Here is a 17,288-nt window from a genome sequence, read left to right on the forward strand (position 1 = left end):
ACAGCCAGAGGAGCCACAAAATACAGGCCCTCTTCCATACCTCACATTTACTGCAGCTGTTCTGCTAGGGTATGAGAGCAGACTCCCTGGCCTAAGTGCACTCCTCTCTTTTAAAAGTAAATAAAAGCCATGAAGGCCAATCCTAACTTTGACCACTGCCTCATTAGTTTAAGGCATAATTTCAGATTTGGACACTTTCGGCCTTTGGGAAGTAAAGCTGTAGAAAATACGAAACAATCTCTTAGGATGAAAGTGAAAATGCCCAGCAAGCCCATTAAATCCTATTTAGAAAGCCCTTACTTTAAAAAGGTTAAAACACCCAGTTATTAAGCAATGCTTTGAACAGGTCAACAAGTGAGTTAGAAACACGGCTTGTTAAACTAATCAAAGCTATTGTCTTTTAAAATTCCCCAGAGGCTCTGGTTAACATAATCACAAGATATTAAAGCAGGAGGAATGGGCCCTTAGGGTAGGGTGTAGTGAACACAGCACTATAGATTGGGAGTCACTAAACTTAAGAACAGCCAGAGACTAGCAAAGTTACCAGAATGGATACTACTTACCTCACAATAGATGAAAAGAGCTTTTTGCAAACTCTAAGCATACAGATATGAGCTATTAAGCTTACCATCAAGCTGTCACGGTACACAGATAAGGTCACAGAGATGTAGAAAGAGGTTAGTAAGTAACTTGCACAAAGGGAGCTCAGCTAGAGACCAGAAACCAGGGTTAAGGATGCTCAAGCCAATTCTTCACTTCAGCAAGCAGTACAGACCCACCTTCATCTTGATTGAACAAAGGCTCTCAAGAAATTATTCAAATAAGGATTTCAATTTTTATTTTAAAACAAATTCTTCTAGAAAGGTAGAGATGTAAGAATAGGTGAAAAAAAAAAGCAAAAAGCACATTCTTAAGTTAAACGCAGAATTTCACTCATGAATCAATCCTCTTTTAATGTTATCCTGAGCACATGAGAAGCCAAATATTGAGTATCCCACAAGTTTTAGTGTAGTCTATTAAGCTATTAAAATTTAAAATTGCACTAACATTTTTTGGAACATCCTGTATAGATGCCTAAGGAGGCAACACCCATCATCCCTGCTTACTCAGAGGTAAACTGAGGCAACTTTCCAAAGAAATGCTTGGCAGACTCAACAAAACAAATCCAGAATGGTCTACTATTGACATAGCTGCTGAGAGGAACAGTGCAGGTTTTTCCCCAAACATGCTGGCGGGCTGAGCTCCTGGACAGACTAAACATAGGCAGTTGTCACTGTGGGTGTTCTGCCAACAGAAGTGTAAAGTTGTCATCAGAAACGAGTATGTGCCTCACAGTGGCTTACAGAAATCCCAACCAATCTGGGTCTTGGACTCCTCACATGCCAACTCTTCTCTGGACGACCTGGATTCCTTCCCATTAGTGCAATTACAAGGAAGATTCATCTTTTACAAGTAGACAAGGGAAATCAAAGTTTATGTTTAGGAGAAGAGATACTTGCCCAGAGTCCAAGTTCATCAATAACAATGTGTAAGTAGTGGCTACAAGAAAACCTTACTGAAATTCTCCTTCTTACTTCTTAACTCTCCTTTGTTGCTTCTTTAATCAGACTACTCCCTACCACTAGAAGAGAGTTAGAACATGGCTTCAACTATTGATAAGCTAACTGGTAAGAAAAGTAGTCCTTAAAAAGGATGGGCAGTGGGGAGACATCTGGGGGAGGTGGGGAAAGGAATAACGTGTTATTAGCCAACTAAAATATAACTTATAAACTACTTTAACGTTTGAAATGCAGTGATCAATAAGCCTCAGCTGCCTCAATATAATCCAGGGACCTTTGGGCAGCTAGGTGGTACCAGGGATATACATGGAGCACTACACCTGAACACTATCTGTATGACCTTGGGCAAGTCATTTAATCTGTCTGCTTCAGTTTCCTCAACTAGAAAATGGGGATAATAAACAGCACCTACCTACCTCACAGGGTTGTCATGAGGATCAAATGAAATACTGTAAAGCACTTAGCACATTACCCGGCACATATTAGATGCTTAATAAATGCTTATTACTTCCTTTCACCTCCCTTTCTAGGGCTCCTACTGACAAAGTATCTGAGTGTCTATAGCTTTTTACAGGGTGGCAAATCAGGGCATCCTTCATTCATTTTCCTTACATCCTGAGACAAGCTTTAAGTTTTAACCATTATCCTACTGTCCAGTTTCCCTAATACAGAGGTCTTCCTTGGCCCTTAACAGGCTTCAAGATAAATGGCCTTTCATTTTTTATTTATTTTTTTTAAGGTGGGTTCAATGCTCAATACAGTTAATAGAATCTTTACCAGCTCATTCCTCGAACTGGATTTGTCCATGGCAGAAGCAGAAAACTAAATCAAATGAGAATTTCTTTGGCACAAACAGCACCTCCACTGCTTCAATTCAAGGTTGACCAGGTTATCAATAATAGAGAGAAAATAAAAAGTCCCCACTTGCATAACAGTAGGGAGTTAACTGGATAATATTTACCAAAACATTTACTTAGCTCCTTGTACTAGAAGTCAATTCATATTAAATTTACAAATTACATCTGTAAAACACACTAAAATATTCCATGAGGAATAAACTCTGTGTGTGTGTGGGGGGGGGGAAGGTTGGATACAAGTTAAAAGAATTTCCAAAAAAATACAAGTGAGTCATTCCCCAATTGATAAATGGTCCAAGGAGAGGAACAGGCAGTTTTTCAATGAAGAAATCAAAGCAATACATAGTCATGTTAAGAAATGCTCTAAATCATTGTTGTTTAGAGAAATACAAATTAAAACAATTTTGAGATATCATCTCACACCTATCAGATTAGCTAAAATGACAAATGTTGGAGGGATGTTGGAAAATTGGGAACTTAATACACTATTGGTGGAACTGTGAACTAATCCAACCATTTTGGAAAGGAATCTGGGATTATACACAAAGAGTTATAAAACTGCATATACCCTTTGACCTAGTGATACCACTATTAGGTTTGTTTCCCAAGGTGATCAGGATAAAAGGAAAAGAAACAATATGTTCTGAAATATTTAAAGCAGCTCTCTTTGTGGTGGCAAAGAACTGAAAAATTGAGGGGATGCCCATCAATTGGAGAACAGCTAACCAAGTTGTGATATATGTTTGTGATGGAATATTACTGTGCTATAACAAATGATGAGTAGGTTGACTTTAGAAAAAAATGGAAAGACTTGCATGAAATAACAGTGAAATGAGCAGAATCATGAAAATATTGTGTACAGTAACAGCAATGTTGTCTGAAGAATAACTTGTGAAATAAGTTATTCTGAGTACTACACATACTCAAGTCAACTACTATAGGACCTATGAAGGAAGATGCTATCCACCTCTAGAGAAAGAACTGATAAAAAGTAGTATGTATAGTATGATTTTACATACATATATATAAATATGTGTGTGTATATATACACACACACATATCTGTGTCAAATGGTAGCCTTCTCTAGTATGGAGTAAGGAAAGAGGATGGAAGGAGGGAGACAGTTTGGAACTTAAAATGTAACAAAAAAATTTTTTAGAAGTGAAAAACTCTCAATAAAACATGCTAAATCAAGGACTATTGCTTACTTTAGTTGTATAACCAAGAACTTCTGGGGCTTGAACCTGAAGGTTTTCCAACCTCCCAGTCCTTATTCACTTAATTTGTCATTCAAACTGCCATGTTCACAGGCTGCAAAGATGAATCCCCACAGATAAGACCTTTTCCCCAAGATGGTAAATCAGCTGTCCAAACTTGACTGAAGGAGGGAGTGATTTGGGGACCTAGTTTCCAAAGGAAAAAGTGTGAACCAACTACTTAATTAAAATGGCTTGTAACCTAGCTGAAAACACAAGAAATAATGAAATAAAGCCCACTTTGAACAAAAGAACATTCACACTCATTTTAAGCATTCAAACATCTGTGAATTCAAAATGTATAGCAATTAACAGGTCACAGGTTGGTAACAATAATAAAAATTTTAATGAATCTTTGTTTTTATTCAACCAGGCATGGAAAACACAAAATATATTATAATATATCCTTCTTGAATAATGAGGCCTATGGATCTGATTTAACAGATCTTTAAAAAAAGAGCTCACACACTTGTTAATCTGGTTTTCAAATACTACTATCAAAATAAAGCATATCTCTTTCTCCCTATGTTTAATCTCCAGTTTGTATGAGAGGAAGATAAAGGTTCAGATGAGATTCTCATCAAATGTGGCATTAAGTCAAATTATTCATTTGGACCCTAACTTCAAAACAAATGATGAAGAGATTAGTCTTAACTCATCTCACACCACACCCTGTGGTCAAATACTGAGATTGTCGTTGGTTAGATCACTTCAGGTACATTCTGTTATGGATAGAAAGCTGGCCTTGGATTTAGGAAGACATGGGTTCAAGTCTAGTTTCTGGCACATGTATCCTGGTTGAGTGATCCCTTGCAAGTCACTTAAATCTGTGTCCCAGCAACTCTGACACTTTAAGGTGTTTCTTGATTTGCTTACTCTCTGCACTTCCCTAAACCAATGAAATTACAGGGCCTCCTCAGAACATTTCATCCTTTGCATAAACCTGAGAAAACGGAAATTAACAGGGAAACATATTTTGAGTTTTTATTTATCAAATGTGTTTTTTTTAAATTTCATTTCTTTTGTACAAAATCAGAGGGGACTATATAATAAAATTCCCTAAATTATGCTACTTCCAAAAATCACAATTATTAACCCTTCCTGAATTACTTAACCTTTACTGAACCTGTTTGGAACAAAGCATTTGATGACATTTCTTTCATTCAACTCAACTGATTATTTTTTGAGAATCCTTTGTTCACAAAACAAACGAATAGGAACGTGTGGGTCGGGCATCACCTTAATTCCTCAAGGATTCACCCTGGTTATCAAAAGGCTTCTGGAATCCCCAAAGCACGGGTACTTGGGCAGTTTCCTCATTTTCCATGTGAGGCACTTTCAGATGACCAAATGATTAGGTCTCAGAGAAAGGCCCAAAATTCCTTTCAGCACAAAAGGAAAACGGGGGGTGGGGGGGGGGGGGGGGGGTGTTCACTCGTGCCTTAAAAAGCAAGTTCCAGACAGCTATGTATGTTGTGTTAAAAAGTAGGTTCCAAACAAACACGTGGTCTTGGTATATCTGTGTGCGTTAAAAAGCAAGGTTCCAGAAAAATATGTACTCTTGGAGTGTGTGTGTATGTGTTTCAAAGAAAGGTTCCAGACAAACATGTGGTCTTGGTCTTTTCCTGGCCTGCTCTGAACCCTAAGAGGGAAAAAGGGCCGAAAAAAAGGCCAAACTCAGGCAGGAACTGATGATCAATCAGGCTTGGAAGCACCAGGTCGGGTATATGGATAGGATGGGGCAAGCCCGTACGCCCTGGTGAAAAACAAGTCATCCCCTGGGGATCCCCACCCCCAAAAGGCAATCCTCCTTCCTTGGAACCCCAAATCTAAACCCTCCCCCCGCTAGAGCGTTGATTGGGCTGTCTCCCCGCGCGCTTTCCTTGGTTTAACCTCCTATTGGCTACTCGCCTAGTCCATCTATCTGAAAGGCCCGACCCTCATCTCTCACATTGGGCTTAGACCCTTGTCTCTCTGGCTAGCCCAACCTCCCCGCGCACTTCTCTCCAATTTGCTTAGAGCGTCCCAGCCTAGGAAAGAAGAACCCGCCTCCCGCCTTCCTGTGGCCCAAGGGCCGATGTCAGTTACTCGGAATCACCTAATGGAGGCTCAATTGGTCTATGGTCTTGTCAATCTTATTCATCCATTGGGCTCCCTACTATACAGCCATTGGAGAAGAGGACAGGCCATCAGGACAACTACACCCGCCCTTCGTTCTCCTATTGGTTGACCAACCCTGTCGCTCTTCCTCCGCCCCCCCACCCCAGCGGTCCATTCATTTCACACAATAACGGGCCCGATTGGAATTGCTCCAAGGACCTAGAAGTGTAGACGTGGTTGTTTTCCACTTACCCGGGACAGAGAGCGTTCTCTCACCCTAACCTTGTCCCCGTTCCTCTGCGAAGAGGCCGGACCACAAGGAACCACCGCCGCCTTCTGCGCAACGCCAACCGCCCGCCAAAACGGATCCGCCGCTGCGCTTGCGCACGCGATCCAAGGAAGGACCCTTCCTCCGCCCACTGCGCCTGCGCAGAAAGGGGCAAGACTCCCGCCACTGCGCAGGTGCATTACATAGGTCCGTTCTTCCCCCCGCCATTACACGTGTTACAAATAGCCCTCAGGTCTTTCTATTGCGCTTGCGTTAATTGGCTGTGGCATCACGCATGCGCTCTAAAAGCAATAGAAGCTCAAAAAGTAATTGCTAGTCATTCATTATTTTTCTAATTTTTCATGTTTAATTGGATATCCTTCTATAAATATAACGTAATATTTTACGGAATTAAAAATTAAAGTTATCTAAAAATACTGGTTACATTCAAACAAGAGTGACTGGCAGGAGAACCAATCAGGCGCTTTAAAAAAAAAAGAACTTCTCGGAAGCCAATCAGCAGCCTCCTGGGGCGGAATTTACGTAACGCATTACGTTAAGCAAAGATACGCTACCATAGACCAATTGGTAAGTAGAATGAGTGGAGCTATCCAATGGTTGGCAAGTAGGGGCGGAGTCTACCAATGCAGAACGCGAGGAGGCGGGATTAAAAAGCGGGGCCGGAGGTGGGGAGGCAGATACGCTAGATAGCTAGTTCCTTTCTGTCCTCGACGCCGTAGGAGAAGGATCGTTGAAGCGTCTGCTACTGCTCCCGCCATGTCGAAGTCAGAGGTAAGGGAGTCCCAGCTCCAAGATTCAGCTATTTAGTTCTTCCCTGTTCCCTTCCCTGTACCCTCGGCTGGAGCTTAGCTCTATGCGCCTGTAATACGACGCTTATCCGGGAGTAGTGTAGCCCGCTCTCGCTCTGGCCTGCTCCTTTCCACACATCCCCCCTCCTTCGGGGTCGCCATTTTGTAGGCCCGGCCGCCATGAGCCTCCAGCCCTCGCGGTCTTCCTCGGCTTACATGTCTTTTGAGTCGCACGGGCCCAGATCCTTTGTCTCATTTTGCTTTCTCTCCCACTGATTTGTGGCCGGCGTCGATTGCCTGGCGATGGTTTTTTTTCCCCTTGTTGGGTTTTTCCGCTCGGACGTCTCCCTGTCTTTGTTGCGCATGCGTTGCATTTTTTTTTCTCTCTCCCTTCCCCACCCTTAGCCGGCCGACTGACGGGCGGGCCTGGGTTGCAGTGTAACGCTGGAGGGCCCGCTCTTTGTCCCCTGCTTGGAGAAGTGGGACTGGGGGCTAGGGTGTGTGGGGGGTACGTGTCCTTTAAAGCGTGGAGGCCATTTTACCGCCCCCCTCCCACCGGAGACGACTTAACGACCCTTCCTTTCCCAATCCTTTGTGTTCTGTCGTTCAGTCCCCCAAGGAGCCCGAGCAGCTTCGGAAACTCTTTATCGGAGGCCTGAGCTTCGAGACGACGGACGAGAGCCTAAGGAGCCATTTTGAGCAATGGGGCACGCTTACAGACTGCGTGGTGAGTGCTGAGGCCGGGGAGGTGGCTGCACGGGAGCAAATCTTGAGAAAAGAATTCACATTTGGGTGGGTGGATCTCTAACAACGGCTCTTGTTGGAAGTAGCTTCTTTTCGAATTAGTTAATGCAGTCAATACAAGGGCCCACCACGTGCTTTTGTACTCTAATTTAGTACCTAGTAATCTCCTGCTTTTGCTCTCTTAATGGCTCAGGTGATGAGGGATCCAAATACCAAACGTTCCAGGGGCTTTGGTTTTGTTACCTATGCCACAGTGGAAGAGGTAGATGCAGCCATGAATGCAAGACCTCACAAAGTTGATGGCAGAGTTGTTGAACCAAAGAGAGCTGTTTCCAGAGAGGTATGTTTCCTCTTCTTTTGGAAGTCTTGATTAATAATGCAGGTTAGATTAGTCCTTTAAGGCTTGGAGGTATCTCAAGTTTTGTAAATCAGTTTCCTATTTCCACCAATCATGTTTGGTCTTATCTAGGACTCTCAAAGGCCAGGCGCCCACTTAACTGTGAAAAAGATCTTTGTGGGTGGCATTAAGGAAGACACTGAAGAACATCACTTAAGAGACTATTTTGAACAATATGGAAAAATTGAAGTGATTGAAATCATGACGGACCGAGGCAGTGGCAAAAAGAGGGGCTTTGCTTTTGTTACTTTTGACGACCATGATTCTGTGGATAAGATTGTCAGTGAGTATCAAAGTGATGTTGGAAGTAACCAAGCTTTGTAAATCTACTTTGTTAATGTTTCTAATTGAGCTTTTTTCCTAGTTCAAAAATACCATACTGTGAATGGCCACAACTGTGAAGTAAGGAAAGCTTTGTCTAAGCAAGAAATGGCCAGTGCTTCATCTAGTCAAAGGGGTAAGTTTTCCAAACCGCTAAATCGGTGGTCATCTTGTGCCTGTTGTCTCCAGTTTTTAAATGGTCTTTTTTTCCCCCCTTTTAATGTAGGTCGAAGTGGTTCTGGAAATTTTGGTGGTGGCCGTGGAGGTGGCTTTGGTGGAAATGATAACTTTGGCCGTGGTGGGAACTTCAGTGGTCGTGGTATGTGTTTTCACAATAAGCAAGGAGTATTTGATATATCAAGCCAACTTTAATTTGTCAGGGCCTTCTATTAAGACATAGGTGCTATTCCATATTGAAAAGAGAACTTTTGCTGTTTCCTCTGTGGCCTAGTGACCCATCATTACTTTGTTTCTGGATTTTTGTCTGGTCTTTGCTGCCTGTTTGGCATTAGTGTGATTTGTTCCCATTTTGGACTGTGACTTCAGGCAGATAGTTTATGGTCACCTGTGCTTTGGATATGGTATTCTTGCTTTGGTGCCTAACTTGGTAATAGTAAAGGTGGCTAGATTTTTTAAAAATTGGATTTTATAGTTGATACCCAGCTAATTGCCTTTTCTCTTCCAGGTGGTTTTGGTGGCAGTCGTGGTGGTGGAGGATATGGTGGAAGTGGAGATGGCTACAATGGATTTGGAAATGATGGTATGTACTTTAACTTAGATGAAAGTTGGGTAAATGGAAGATTCTTGGCCCTTCCTCTCCCCCATTAGAACAGGCCTAGTTTTGCTTTTTGCCTTTTTTTTTTTGCCTTTTTTTTTTTTTTGAAAGTGCTGCATGTGTTGAGCTTGACCTGATTGTCCCAACATAACATGCATGCTGTGTATTGGCCTTGAGCCTTTAAGCTTGCATGGATTTTTGACTGTCAAATTTGTCTTACTGAGAAGAATTGTATTCTTCTGTAGGTGGTTATGGAGGAGGCGGCCCTGGTTACTCTGGAGGAAACAGAGGCTATGGAAGTGGTGGACAGGGTTATGGAAACCAGGGCAGTGGCTATGGCGGGAGTGGCAGCTATGACAGCTATAACAACGGAGGAGGCGGAGGCGGCTTTGGCGGTGGTAGTGGTAGGTATCAAGTGAACCCAAACAAGTACTATGGTATGGTAGTCTAGATTAGTATTTTAGTTTAAAAAAAACATACTCAATCTTGTTTTGGGGTTTGATGCTCTTAACAGCATTGAACAAGTTGCACTGCATGAAACCTGGTTTTCAAAAAGCTACCTCCTCCCAGCTTTAAGCTGGGCCGCCTCACTCCCTGCCTTTTTAAGTTTTTTAGATAAAGCAGGATGGTGTCTTAGGTTAATGAGTCACTTCCATAGCAGGATTTAGTGTTTGACTATATTTTGGGTCCTTTGACACTACGTTTTCCAAGTGTTAGACAGTAGTAGTCTGATCAGATTATTTATGTACCAGACCATTTTTTTTCCTCAAAAGCCCTGGAGAAATAAGCTATATTTTATTTATCCAGTGGCATTGTGACTGGTTTACCCAATAGGCTGTCTCATCCCGTATGGAAAATGAGTGCACAAAGGGCATGTTAGCTGTCAGTGACTCAGCTGTGGGAGGATGGCAATGATTTATTAACTTCTGGTTGCCTTCTAGTAACTAGTAGGGTATCTCTTTTTGTTCTAGGAAGCAACTTTGGAGGTGGTGGAAGCTACAATGATTTTGGCAACTACAACAATCAGTCTTCAAACTTCGGTCCCATGAAGGGAGGAAATTTTGGAGGCAGGAGCTCAGGCCCTTATGGTGGAGGTCAATATTTTGCCAAACCACGTAACCAAGGTAGAATGTTTGCTTTATAATTTTGAATTATTTGTCACCCTCAAAAGTTGGATTGAAGTAGCATGGTAGAATACTCAAGCTGCTTGTGCACAGGCAATAGTTACGGGTCAGGGATCGTGTTTAGGGTCCGTAGTTTGGCCCACATGGGGAGGAGGTCTGTTATCCCTAGAAGGGTACAATCCCTGGATTTAGGAACTAGACCTATGATTTGTAATTGGTTCTTGATTGAGAAACTCCCACTACCAAAAAGTACCTTGGAGTAGGCCAGTAGGACACTAGGTAAACTTGCATCCAGTGCATAGCTCCAGAGTCAGCTCCTTATCCAATAAATACTGGTATAAGAATCTTAACTGGGAGGGGAAAAAATAGAGGGAACTTAAGGACCTAATGGGAAAGGCTTTTGTTCCTAGGTGGCTATGGTGGTTCCAGCAGTAGCAGTAGTTACGGCAGTGGCAGAAGATTTTAATTACTGTTAGGTAAGTATTAAGCCTTCTCACCTCACACTTGAACTTCACAGTTATTAATAAACCCAGTAATACTAATGTAGCTAGCAGTGCAACATAGTTAACATTTTTAATTGCAGTAAATTTGTGGATGTTAATAATTCAGATCAGCAAAATCTATGGGGAACAAAACTTGCTATTGGATTATAGCTCTGAGTCTTAATATGTGTTTAGATTAACAACTTTATTCGTATTGTTCAACAGGAAACAAAGCTTAGCAGGAGAGGAGAGCCAGAGAAGTGACAGGGAAGCTACAGGTTACAACAGATTTGTGAACTCAGCCAAGCACAGTGGTGGCAGGGCCTAGCTGCTACAAGAAGACATGTTTTAGACAATACTTTTTGTGTATGGGCAAAAAAAAAAACACCAGGACTGTATTTGTGACTAATTGTATAACAGGTTATTTTAGTTTCTGTTCTGTGGAAAGTGTAAAGCATTCCAACAAGGGTTTTAATGTAGATTTTTTTTTTTTTGCACCCATGCTGTTGATTGCTAAATGTAATAGTCTGATCATGACGCTGAATAAATGTGTCTTTTTTAAATGTGCTGTGTTAAGTTAGTCTACTCGAAGCTCCCCATAAACTCCCCAACAAGCATGCAGTATCAAGTTAGACCCAAGGTGATAGCAGGTCCCTTCTATTCTAAAATAATCATAACTCGTTGTGATTATTGCTACAGAGTCATTGAGTATCTTATAGTCTTGCCATGGTGAGACTGGCAGTTTATAGTGCCAAAGCCTTTGACCCCATACTTAACCTTAAGAAATTTCTGTTCACGAAATTTGGCTATTACTGAATCTCAAACTTATCACTTAGCCCACAAGGCTTTGGTTAAGAGTTGATTAAAAAAAAATCTTCACGTCCTCAATATGTGTGAACATTGGCAATGATTTGAAAGGCCCCTTTGGACTCACAAAGTTGAATCTGAATTCTCCCTTCCTCACCTAGCTAAGGTCAGCTGGCTTATGCCATACCCCAGTGAAGAAAAGGCCCTGATGGGGGTGGAGGGGGAGGTTGGGGGTAAATCTAACATTTCTCAAGACCGTGTTCATGATTTTAAGAGGGGCATGTACTGGCTTGTGGCTTAAGGATCATTAAAGGAAAACTGCAGTGGTAAAAGTCTTTCTACTTGATTTGCATTTATAAGGCTGGATGGACCTAGCATTAGGGTGATGGACCTTGTAGGGTACGTCCTCAGTATGGGGGGGGTCTCAAATTTTGAGCGACGTGGGAATGGGGGAGGGTGGTTTGGAAGTAGCCCACTGGCCTTGTTGAGGCTGTCTTAACTGCAGTTTTCCTTTTTAAGTGTAACATGTCACCTAGGCTCTCATCCAACTCAGGTGGTGTCTACAGTGTAGTATTCTCGAGTTTGGGCCAGTTTCAATCCCATTTCTTAGAGATGTGCTGTTAAGGTCATTTCTTAAAACCTTTTGGTTCCCTCATTTAGTCAATTTATGTTCTGTTTATCCCAGTGACTTTGTATCCTGTAGAATAGAAAAAGCTTTTATTTAATAGGTCTGTGTATTCCATTCCATTGGTTTGTTATCCTATCCCTTAACTAATCTTTGAAAAGATGGGGGGGGGAGGAAGGGTGGGTGGGTGGGATGAGTTGGGAGGGGAGGGTGTGGGGGAGGGGGTGGGAAGAAGCATGGTTATGCTGTTAAAAGTTTTCTAGCCCCTTGGGTTTGATATTGGCTGAGTTTGCAATGGCAGGTGGAACCTTAACTGTTCAGGGAGTTTGCAGATACCTCAGGAATCGTGACAATCAATGGCTTTAAAGATCCAGGAGATGTTCAGCTACTAGGAACTGCTAGCAAGTATAGCGCGAATGGCTCCGCGCTTAGACACTTGTGGTATGGAGTCAAGTGTACAGAGATAAGCCAGGGGCAGGCCTCGGCACGATCCATGAAAGCTAGGAGGGAGAGAAGTTTCAGTGCCCATCGGAAGGAAGGAGGCAGACAAGAGTAAGGCACATCTGACTCTTAGGACTAGCAGTCAGAGCCAGAAGGAAAGGTTTTATTGCTATACTGGTAGGTAAGAACAGATTTTACTTATGTCCATATAGTTTGTCTGAAATTATAGTTGTTTTCTGTGTTTTTGTTTTGTTTTTGTTTTTGTTTCTTTTTGCTAAAATAACATGTTGAGCCCAGCAAATAAAATAGTCCAGTCTAGTTGTACTCATCTAGAGTCTTAAAATCCCTTTTCCAGTGTCTTCACTTGCCCTGATGATGAAATCTAATGTAATTAATGCCCTTGAGAGCCAGTAGGCACTTTAAATCTTAACATTATAATCATAATGGTTGATAATCATACTTGAAAGTATTAGCCTCTGTTGCCCTCTTTCCCATTTCCCCTTCATAGTGGCTCACAATAATGCCTTAGGAGAACACCCTTTAAGCGTTTTTATTTTAAATCTTTTAATTTTTTGCAAAGGGCTAGCTTGGGGGTGTGAATTCCTTAAGGGGTGGGTGGGTTGGGGGTATTTTGAAATTGGCTTTAGCTTAGAGAGGAGATAATACTGAGAGTTTCTTGCTTTTCCAGGAAGGAAGTTGCTGTCCCTACCTGGTCAGCCCTCTAAAAACTAGAGGCCTTTGGCATATTCAAGTGGCTGCTTAAAATGTAAGTTAGCTAACGTGGTGAGTATTTTGAAGGCTGGGAAAACCAAACTGAATAGTAATGGTGTTTAAGAATAGCATTGGGGGGGTGGGGAGGCGTCCTGAGGTTAGGATTCAGGTGTTGATTTCAGTGCCAGCTTTCTGCCTGAGGAAGACAAAACAAAGCAGTTGCACACAGCACAAGTAGGTAGGTGCTCATCATGCTGGTTGAATGAAATCTCCTTCTCCTTTTTTGCAGGAACATCGTTTAAGGTGCAGAATTGAAGCCACTTGTGAATTGAGCTGCTGTGCAGCTGACTTCTTGCCTGCTGTGCAGCTCACAGATTTTTAAAGAATGGATATGTTTTAGTAAAAATGTTTTTAAAATGAATTATCTGCCTTCTGTCTGTCATGATGTCTCAGTTTCTGCAGCACCTTCTGAAACTTAACTTGGAGAAGTTGGCCTCTGGTAACATGTTTGTTTGGGGAAGGGCTAAGACTAGGGCCCACACCTCAAACCCCCCCCCCCCCGGCCAGTTTGCTGCTCTTTGAACAATGGATAGTAATAGTAATAGCCCTTACTATGTGCCAGGCATGTCTAAGCTCTTTCCGATTATCTCAGTTGATCCTCAAAACAATCCCAGGGGGTAGTAGGTGCTATTATCTCTATTTTGTAGATGGGAAAACTGAGGTGACTGGCTAGTAAATGTCTGAATTCTTATCCACTGTGTCCTAGCTGCCTTTGAATAATAGAATGGCTTTGAAAAACCAGCAGAGAACCACATAAAGGTGGGAAAGAAAAGGCCAGACTTCTTTGTGTAGAAAGAAACTGCCTTAGAATAAAAAGGTACAGGGCAGCTACATGCCTCAGTAGAGTTCATATCTGACCTCAAGACAACAATTAACTAGCTGTGTGACCCTGGGCAAGTCACTTAACCCCATTGCCTAACACCCCCCCCAAAAAAAAAGTTCAAATCTAGCTCAGCGTTATGTTGGCTGGCTACCTGTAGGCTTAGAAGTATCCAATCTGATGAGGTGGGTAATCTGCATAGTTACAAATTAGCTTCTTTGCCACAATCTTACTTGGAAAAGTGGCTTTCTTAAATGGGCTCCATGAAGGCCGGCCACCTATTTGACAGTCTCTTGTTCCATTTGTGTGTATTAAGCTGCAGTTCCCTGGCTCCATAAGCAGGACAAGCTATGTTAGTCATGCTGACAACCTGAGCACAAATCTCAAACCTTAATGTGTTGGGGTAGTTTTAAAATTGGTCTTTTCTTAGATCCTTCTCCGCTCGCCTGTTGAGGTTTGTTTGATAATTATAACTGTGTTTGGGGTTGTGACTTTCAGCTCCCACTGGCTCTCTTAGGTTACTGATGTAAGGTGAGCAATGATATGGTTATAAAATATGCTCCTGATAGTACAGTAGATAAGCCCAGTGAAACCAAGTAACAAATAGAATTGGAGTCTGTCTAGGTTGTGACATAGCTGCCTTTCCCTGGAAGGTCATAGTAAGGATAGAAAAGTACTGTCGAAGAGCATGAGAGGCCAAGGAAAACTAGGCTTTTTAAATAAGGTAATTGGAGCCCAGAGATGAGAAGTAATATTTTAGATTTGTTGATAAGCTTCTCCCCTAGCAGTAGATAATAAATTATCTAGCCTGTAAAAAATACTGATCCTGGGCTTGCCAACTAAGACAAAAGGATAGAATCATTACTATGGGTTTGTAAATCCATTTCTTAAGAATCAACCCAGAGCTAGATAATGTAAGTATTGGCCTCCTTTCTACGGTAACCATGAGCACCTTGCAAAGTGTCTAAGGTGATGCTGGGAATAAGTCTGCCTCCTCAAGGGCCCAGCCATCTTTTCAGCTAGGTTTCTTAGCTTTCAAACCCCTCTCACCAGCCATTATTTGTCAAGCTCTTCAAAATACTTAATTTGCCTATGCTTGTTTCCTATGCCTTTGAATAGGTTTTTGCCAACCCACACTTTGTAGAATAGTACTTTTAAATCTCAAGTCAGTTCTTCCAAGTTTTCCTATATCAGCATAACAGCCCTCCTCACCTCCATCCCCACCCCCATTTACATGTAGCACCATATAGGTTATGCATTTATTTCTCTACTAGACAGTAAGCCCTGTGAAGAGTGTGCATTCTGTGGAGTCTCCCTACCAAGAAAGGGGTCACTTGCATAGGCAGGTTCAGAAAAGTCCTTAGATCATTTATCTAGTTCATGGTTTGGTTTTGTTTTTCTTCAAACCATGGACATCATCTCTGGAATTAAAATGGACTAGTTATGTTGAGTTAAAGATGGAATTTTTTTCCCCATTTATGGCACCGGTCTGAACCCAGGTCCTACCTATTCTAACTGGGGGCATCTAGGTGGCACAGTGCTCTGGGCCTGGAGGCTGGAAGCCGGGTGTTCAAGTCTGTCCTCCAACATTGTGTGACCCTGGGCAAGTCACAACCTTTGCCTTGGCTTCCCCATCAGTAAAACGGGGATAATAGCATCTCCCGCCTAGGGTTGTGAGGACCACAAAAGAAAATGTAAAGCACCTAGCACAGTGCCTGGCACATTGCAATGTATAAATATGAACTATTACTAATTGTAAAGCATATGGCACATAGTGCTATTTAAATGTTAACTATTATGAAATCTTGTTGTATATGAATAAATTGACATTTTGCTTTTAGAAATCAGTAGGACAGAACTGGTCCTGAAGCCAGGTAAATGATTTCCTTCTCTGGGAGTTCCCTATAACTAATGAGATTACTGGTCCAGTTCCTACTTTGGTAAAGGGTAACTAGCCCTTTAAATCAATGAAATCAGATTTCAGGAAGCTGAAGGTCTGGTTCTAGACAATAAAGACCTGTCTCCCTCCAGCCCCCTACCCCAAGCTGCAGCAGCTCCATAAATCTCAGCTCTGAAGCCACCAGTAGAGTGGAGGCTACCCATATAGTTTTCTAAATCACCATTCAATGGAATGGAGCACTTGAGGTTATCCAGCTGTCTGAACCAATGCTTTAAAAACAAAATAGGGTAGGGTTGCAGCGCGGTGGGTTTAGGGGAGACCCAGAATTTCTTGAATGGAATGACAAACCCTGGAACAGGTTGGTTAGAGATGGTGGCTTTTTTTTTTTAGGATGGAGGAGAGGGAAGGTGAGATTTCAAGATTATAAATGGGCTAGCTCCATCCCCTGCTTTCCAGACCTGGTTGTCAATCTTTTTTTTTAAACCAACTTGATCCTAATCTATCATGTTCAGGGTCTGGATCCTTTTGTCTAATTGCACTCTTCTTGCTCCAATCCAAGACCTCCCTTTGGAAATGGGGAGTGCCCCTTCTACACTCCCTTCAAGCTCAACACCTCCACCTCATCTAACAGATTCTCCATTCTGCTTACTGACATTGCTAGTCTCTGATACTCTACCCCCAACACCCACCAGCTTTTTCTTTTTTGGTAGTTTCCATTCTGACAGTTTGGGATCCTCTTGGGGGCGCCAAGTCTTTCTAAACAGCACAGTGGGATGACCCCTATCTTTGGAACCAAAGCATACTCCTAGGCTAGCTTCCTCTTCTGAAATTGAGTTAATTCGTACAAGAGAGTTAGGTAGTATGTGAATTCAGGGAACACAGTCGTTTGACCTAGGCCAAACAGATTTAGCAAAGCTCATCATAAAGTGATAAGAATTTTAACACACCTTTTTCGGTAAGGATCAGTGGTAGTGGTGGGGCCCCCCTAAAACTTGCCTATTAGACCTGTTTGGGCTCTATTACAGCTAGGCCCTGGGCTGATATCATTAGAATAGAGGTTGATGGACTTTCATAGATAGGGAAGGATAGGATGTATTTGTGCCTTTTTCTTTTCTACTTCCTGACCCGCTCCCCAACCCCAAGCTTTGGGGAAATCATCTGTCCTCTAGGGGGAAATGTCCCTGGGAAGTGAGGAGATGGAAGAAGTATTGTACCAAATGCAGTCCCCTGTA

At 42.3% G+C, this 17,288-nt stretch overlaps 2 protein-coding genes across 5 annotated transcripts in view; one reads left to right on the forward strand and one right to left on the reverse strand.

Annotated features, from left to right (window-relative positions):
* The window catches only part of CBX5 (chromobox 5), a 41,347-nt gene extending 35,186 nt beyond the window's left edge, over window positions 1-6,161 (reverse strand). The window contains exon 1 of one of the 2 annotated variants that reach the window (XM_020966103.2): window positions 6,025-6,161. The gene's annotated coding sequence lies outside the window, so the exon portion shown is untranslated. The remainder of the gene's footprint in view (window positions 1-6,024) is intronic. The other variant, XM_020966102.2, reaches the window with a different exon arrangement.
* A 562-nt stretch (window positions 6,162-6,723) lies between these two features.
* On the forward strand, window positions 6,724-13,697 carry HNRNPA1 (heterogeneous nuclear ribonucleoprotein A1). 3 transcript variants are annotated; one of them, XR_013482517.1, is made up of 12 exons: window positions 6,724-6,832; window positions 7,460-7,576; window positions 7,787-7,933; window positions 8,063-8,273; window positions 8,355-8,447; window positions 8,538-8,630; window positions 8,997-9,071; window positions 9,332-9,490; window positions 10,058-10,210; window positions 10,621-10,686; window positions 13,254-13,331; window positions 13,566-13,697. XR_013482517.1 is itself a non-coding variant. In XM_020966214.1 (11 exons), exons 1-10 carry the CDS (start codon window positions 6,818-6,820, stop codon window positions 10,674-10,676), a joined length of 1,119 nt encoding a protein of 372 aa, XP_020821873.1. In that variant the 5' UTR covers window positions 6,724-6,817; the 3' UTR covers window positions 10,677-10,686; window positions 10,918-11,255. The 3 variants fall into 3 exon arrangements, 2 of the variants coding, with proteins under 2 accessions (XP_020821873.1, XP_020821875.1); XM_020966214.1 differs by lacking the exons at window positions 13,254-13,331; window positions 13,566-13,697 and adding an exon at window positions 10,918-11,255; XM_020966216.1 differs by lacking the exons at window positions 9,332-9,490; window positions 13,254-13,331; window positions 13,566-13,697 and adding an exon at window positions 10,918-11,255.
* Window positions 13,698-17,288: the final 3,591 nt, after the last annotated feature.

This window comes from Phascolarctos cinereus, unplaced genomic scaffold, assembly GCF_003287225.1.
Source record: "Phascolarctos cinereus isolate Bilbo 61053 unplaced genomic scaffold, phaCin_HiC Scaffold_1;HRSCAF=81, whole genome shotgun sequence".
NCBI classification, from domain to species: Eukaryota; Metazoa; Chordata; class Mammalia; order Diprotodontia; family Phascolarctidae; genus Phascolarctos; species Phascolarctos cinereus.

Bases quoted from the DNA above. Each gene is read 5' to 3' on its own strand.
- HNRNPA1 (XM_020966214.1), top strand. The intron at 8,274-8,354 runs GTGAGTATCAAA...CTTTTTTCCTAG, and splicing joins TTCTGTGGATAAGATTGTCA to TTCAAAAATACCATACTGTG. The intron at 8,448-8,537 runs GTAAGTTTTCCA...CTTTTAATGTAG, and splicing joins TGCTTCATCTAGTCAAAGGG to GTCGAAGTGGTTCTGGAAAT.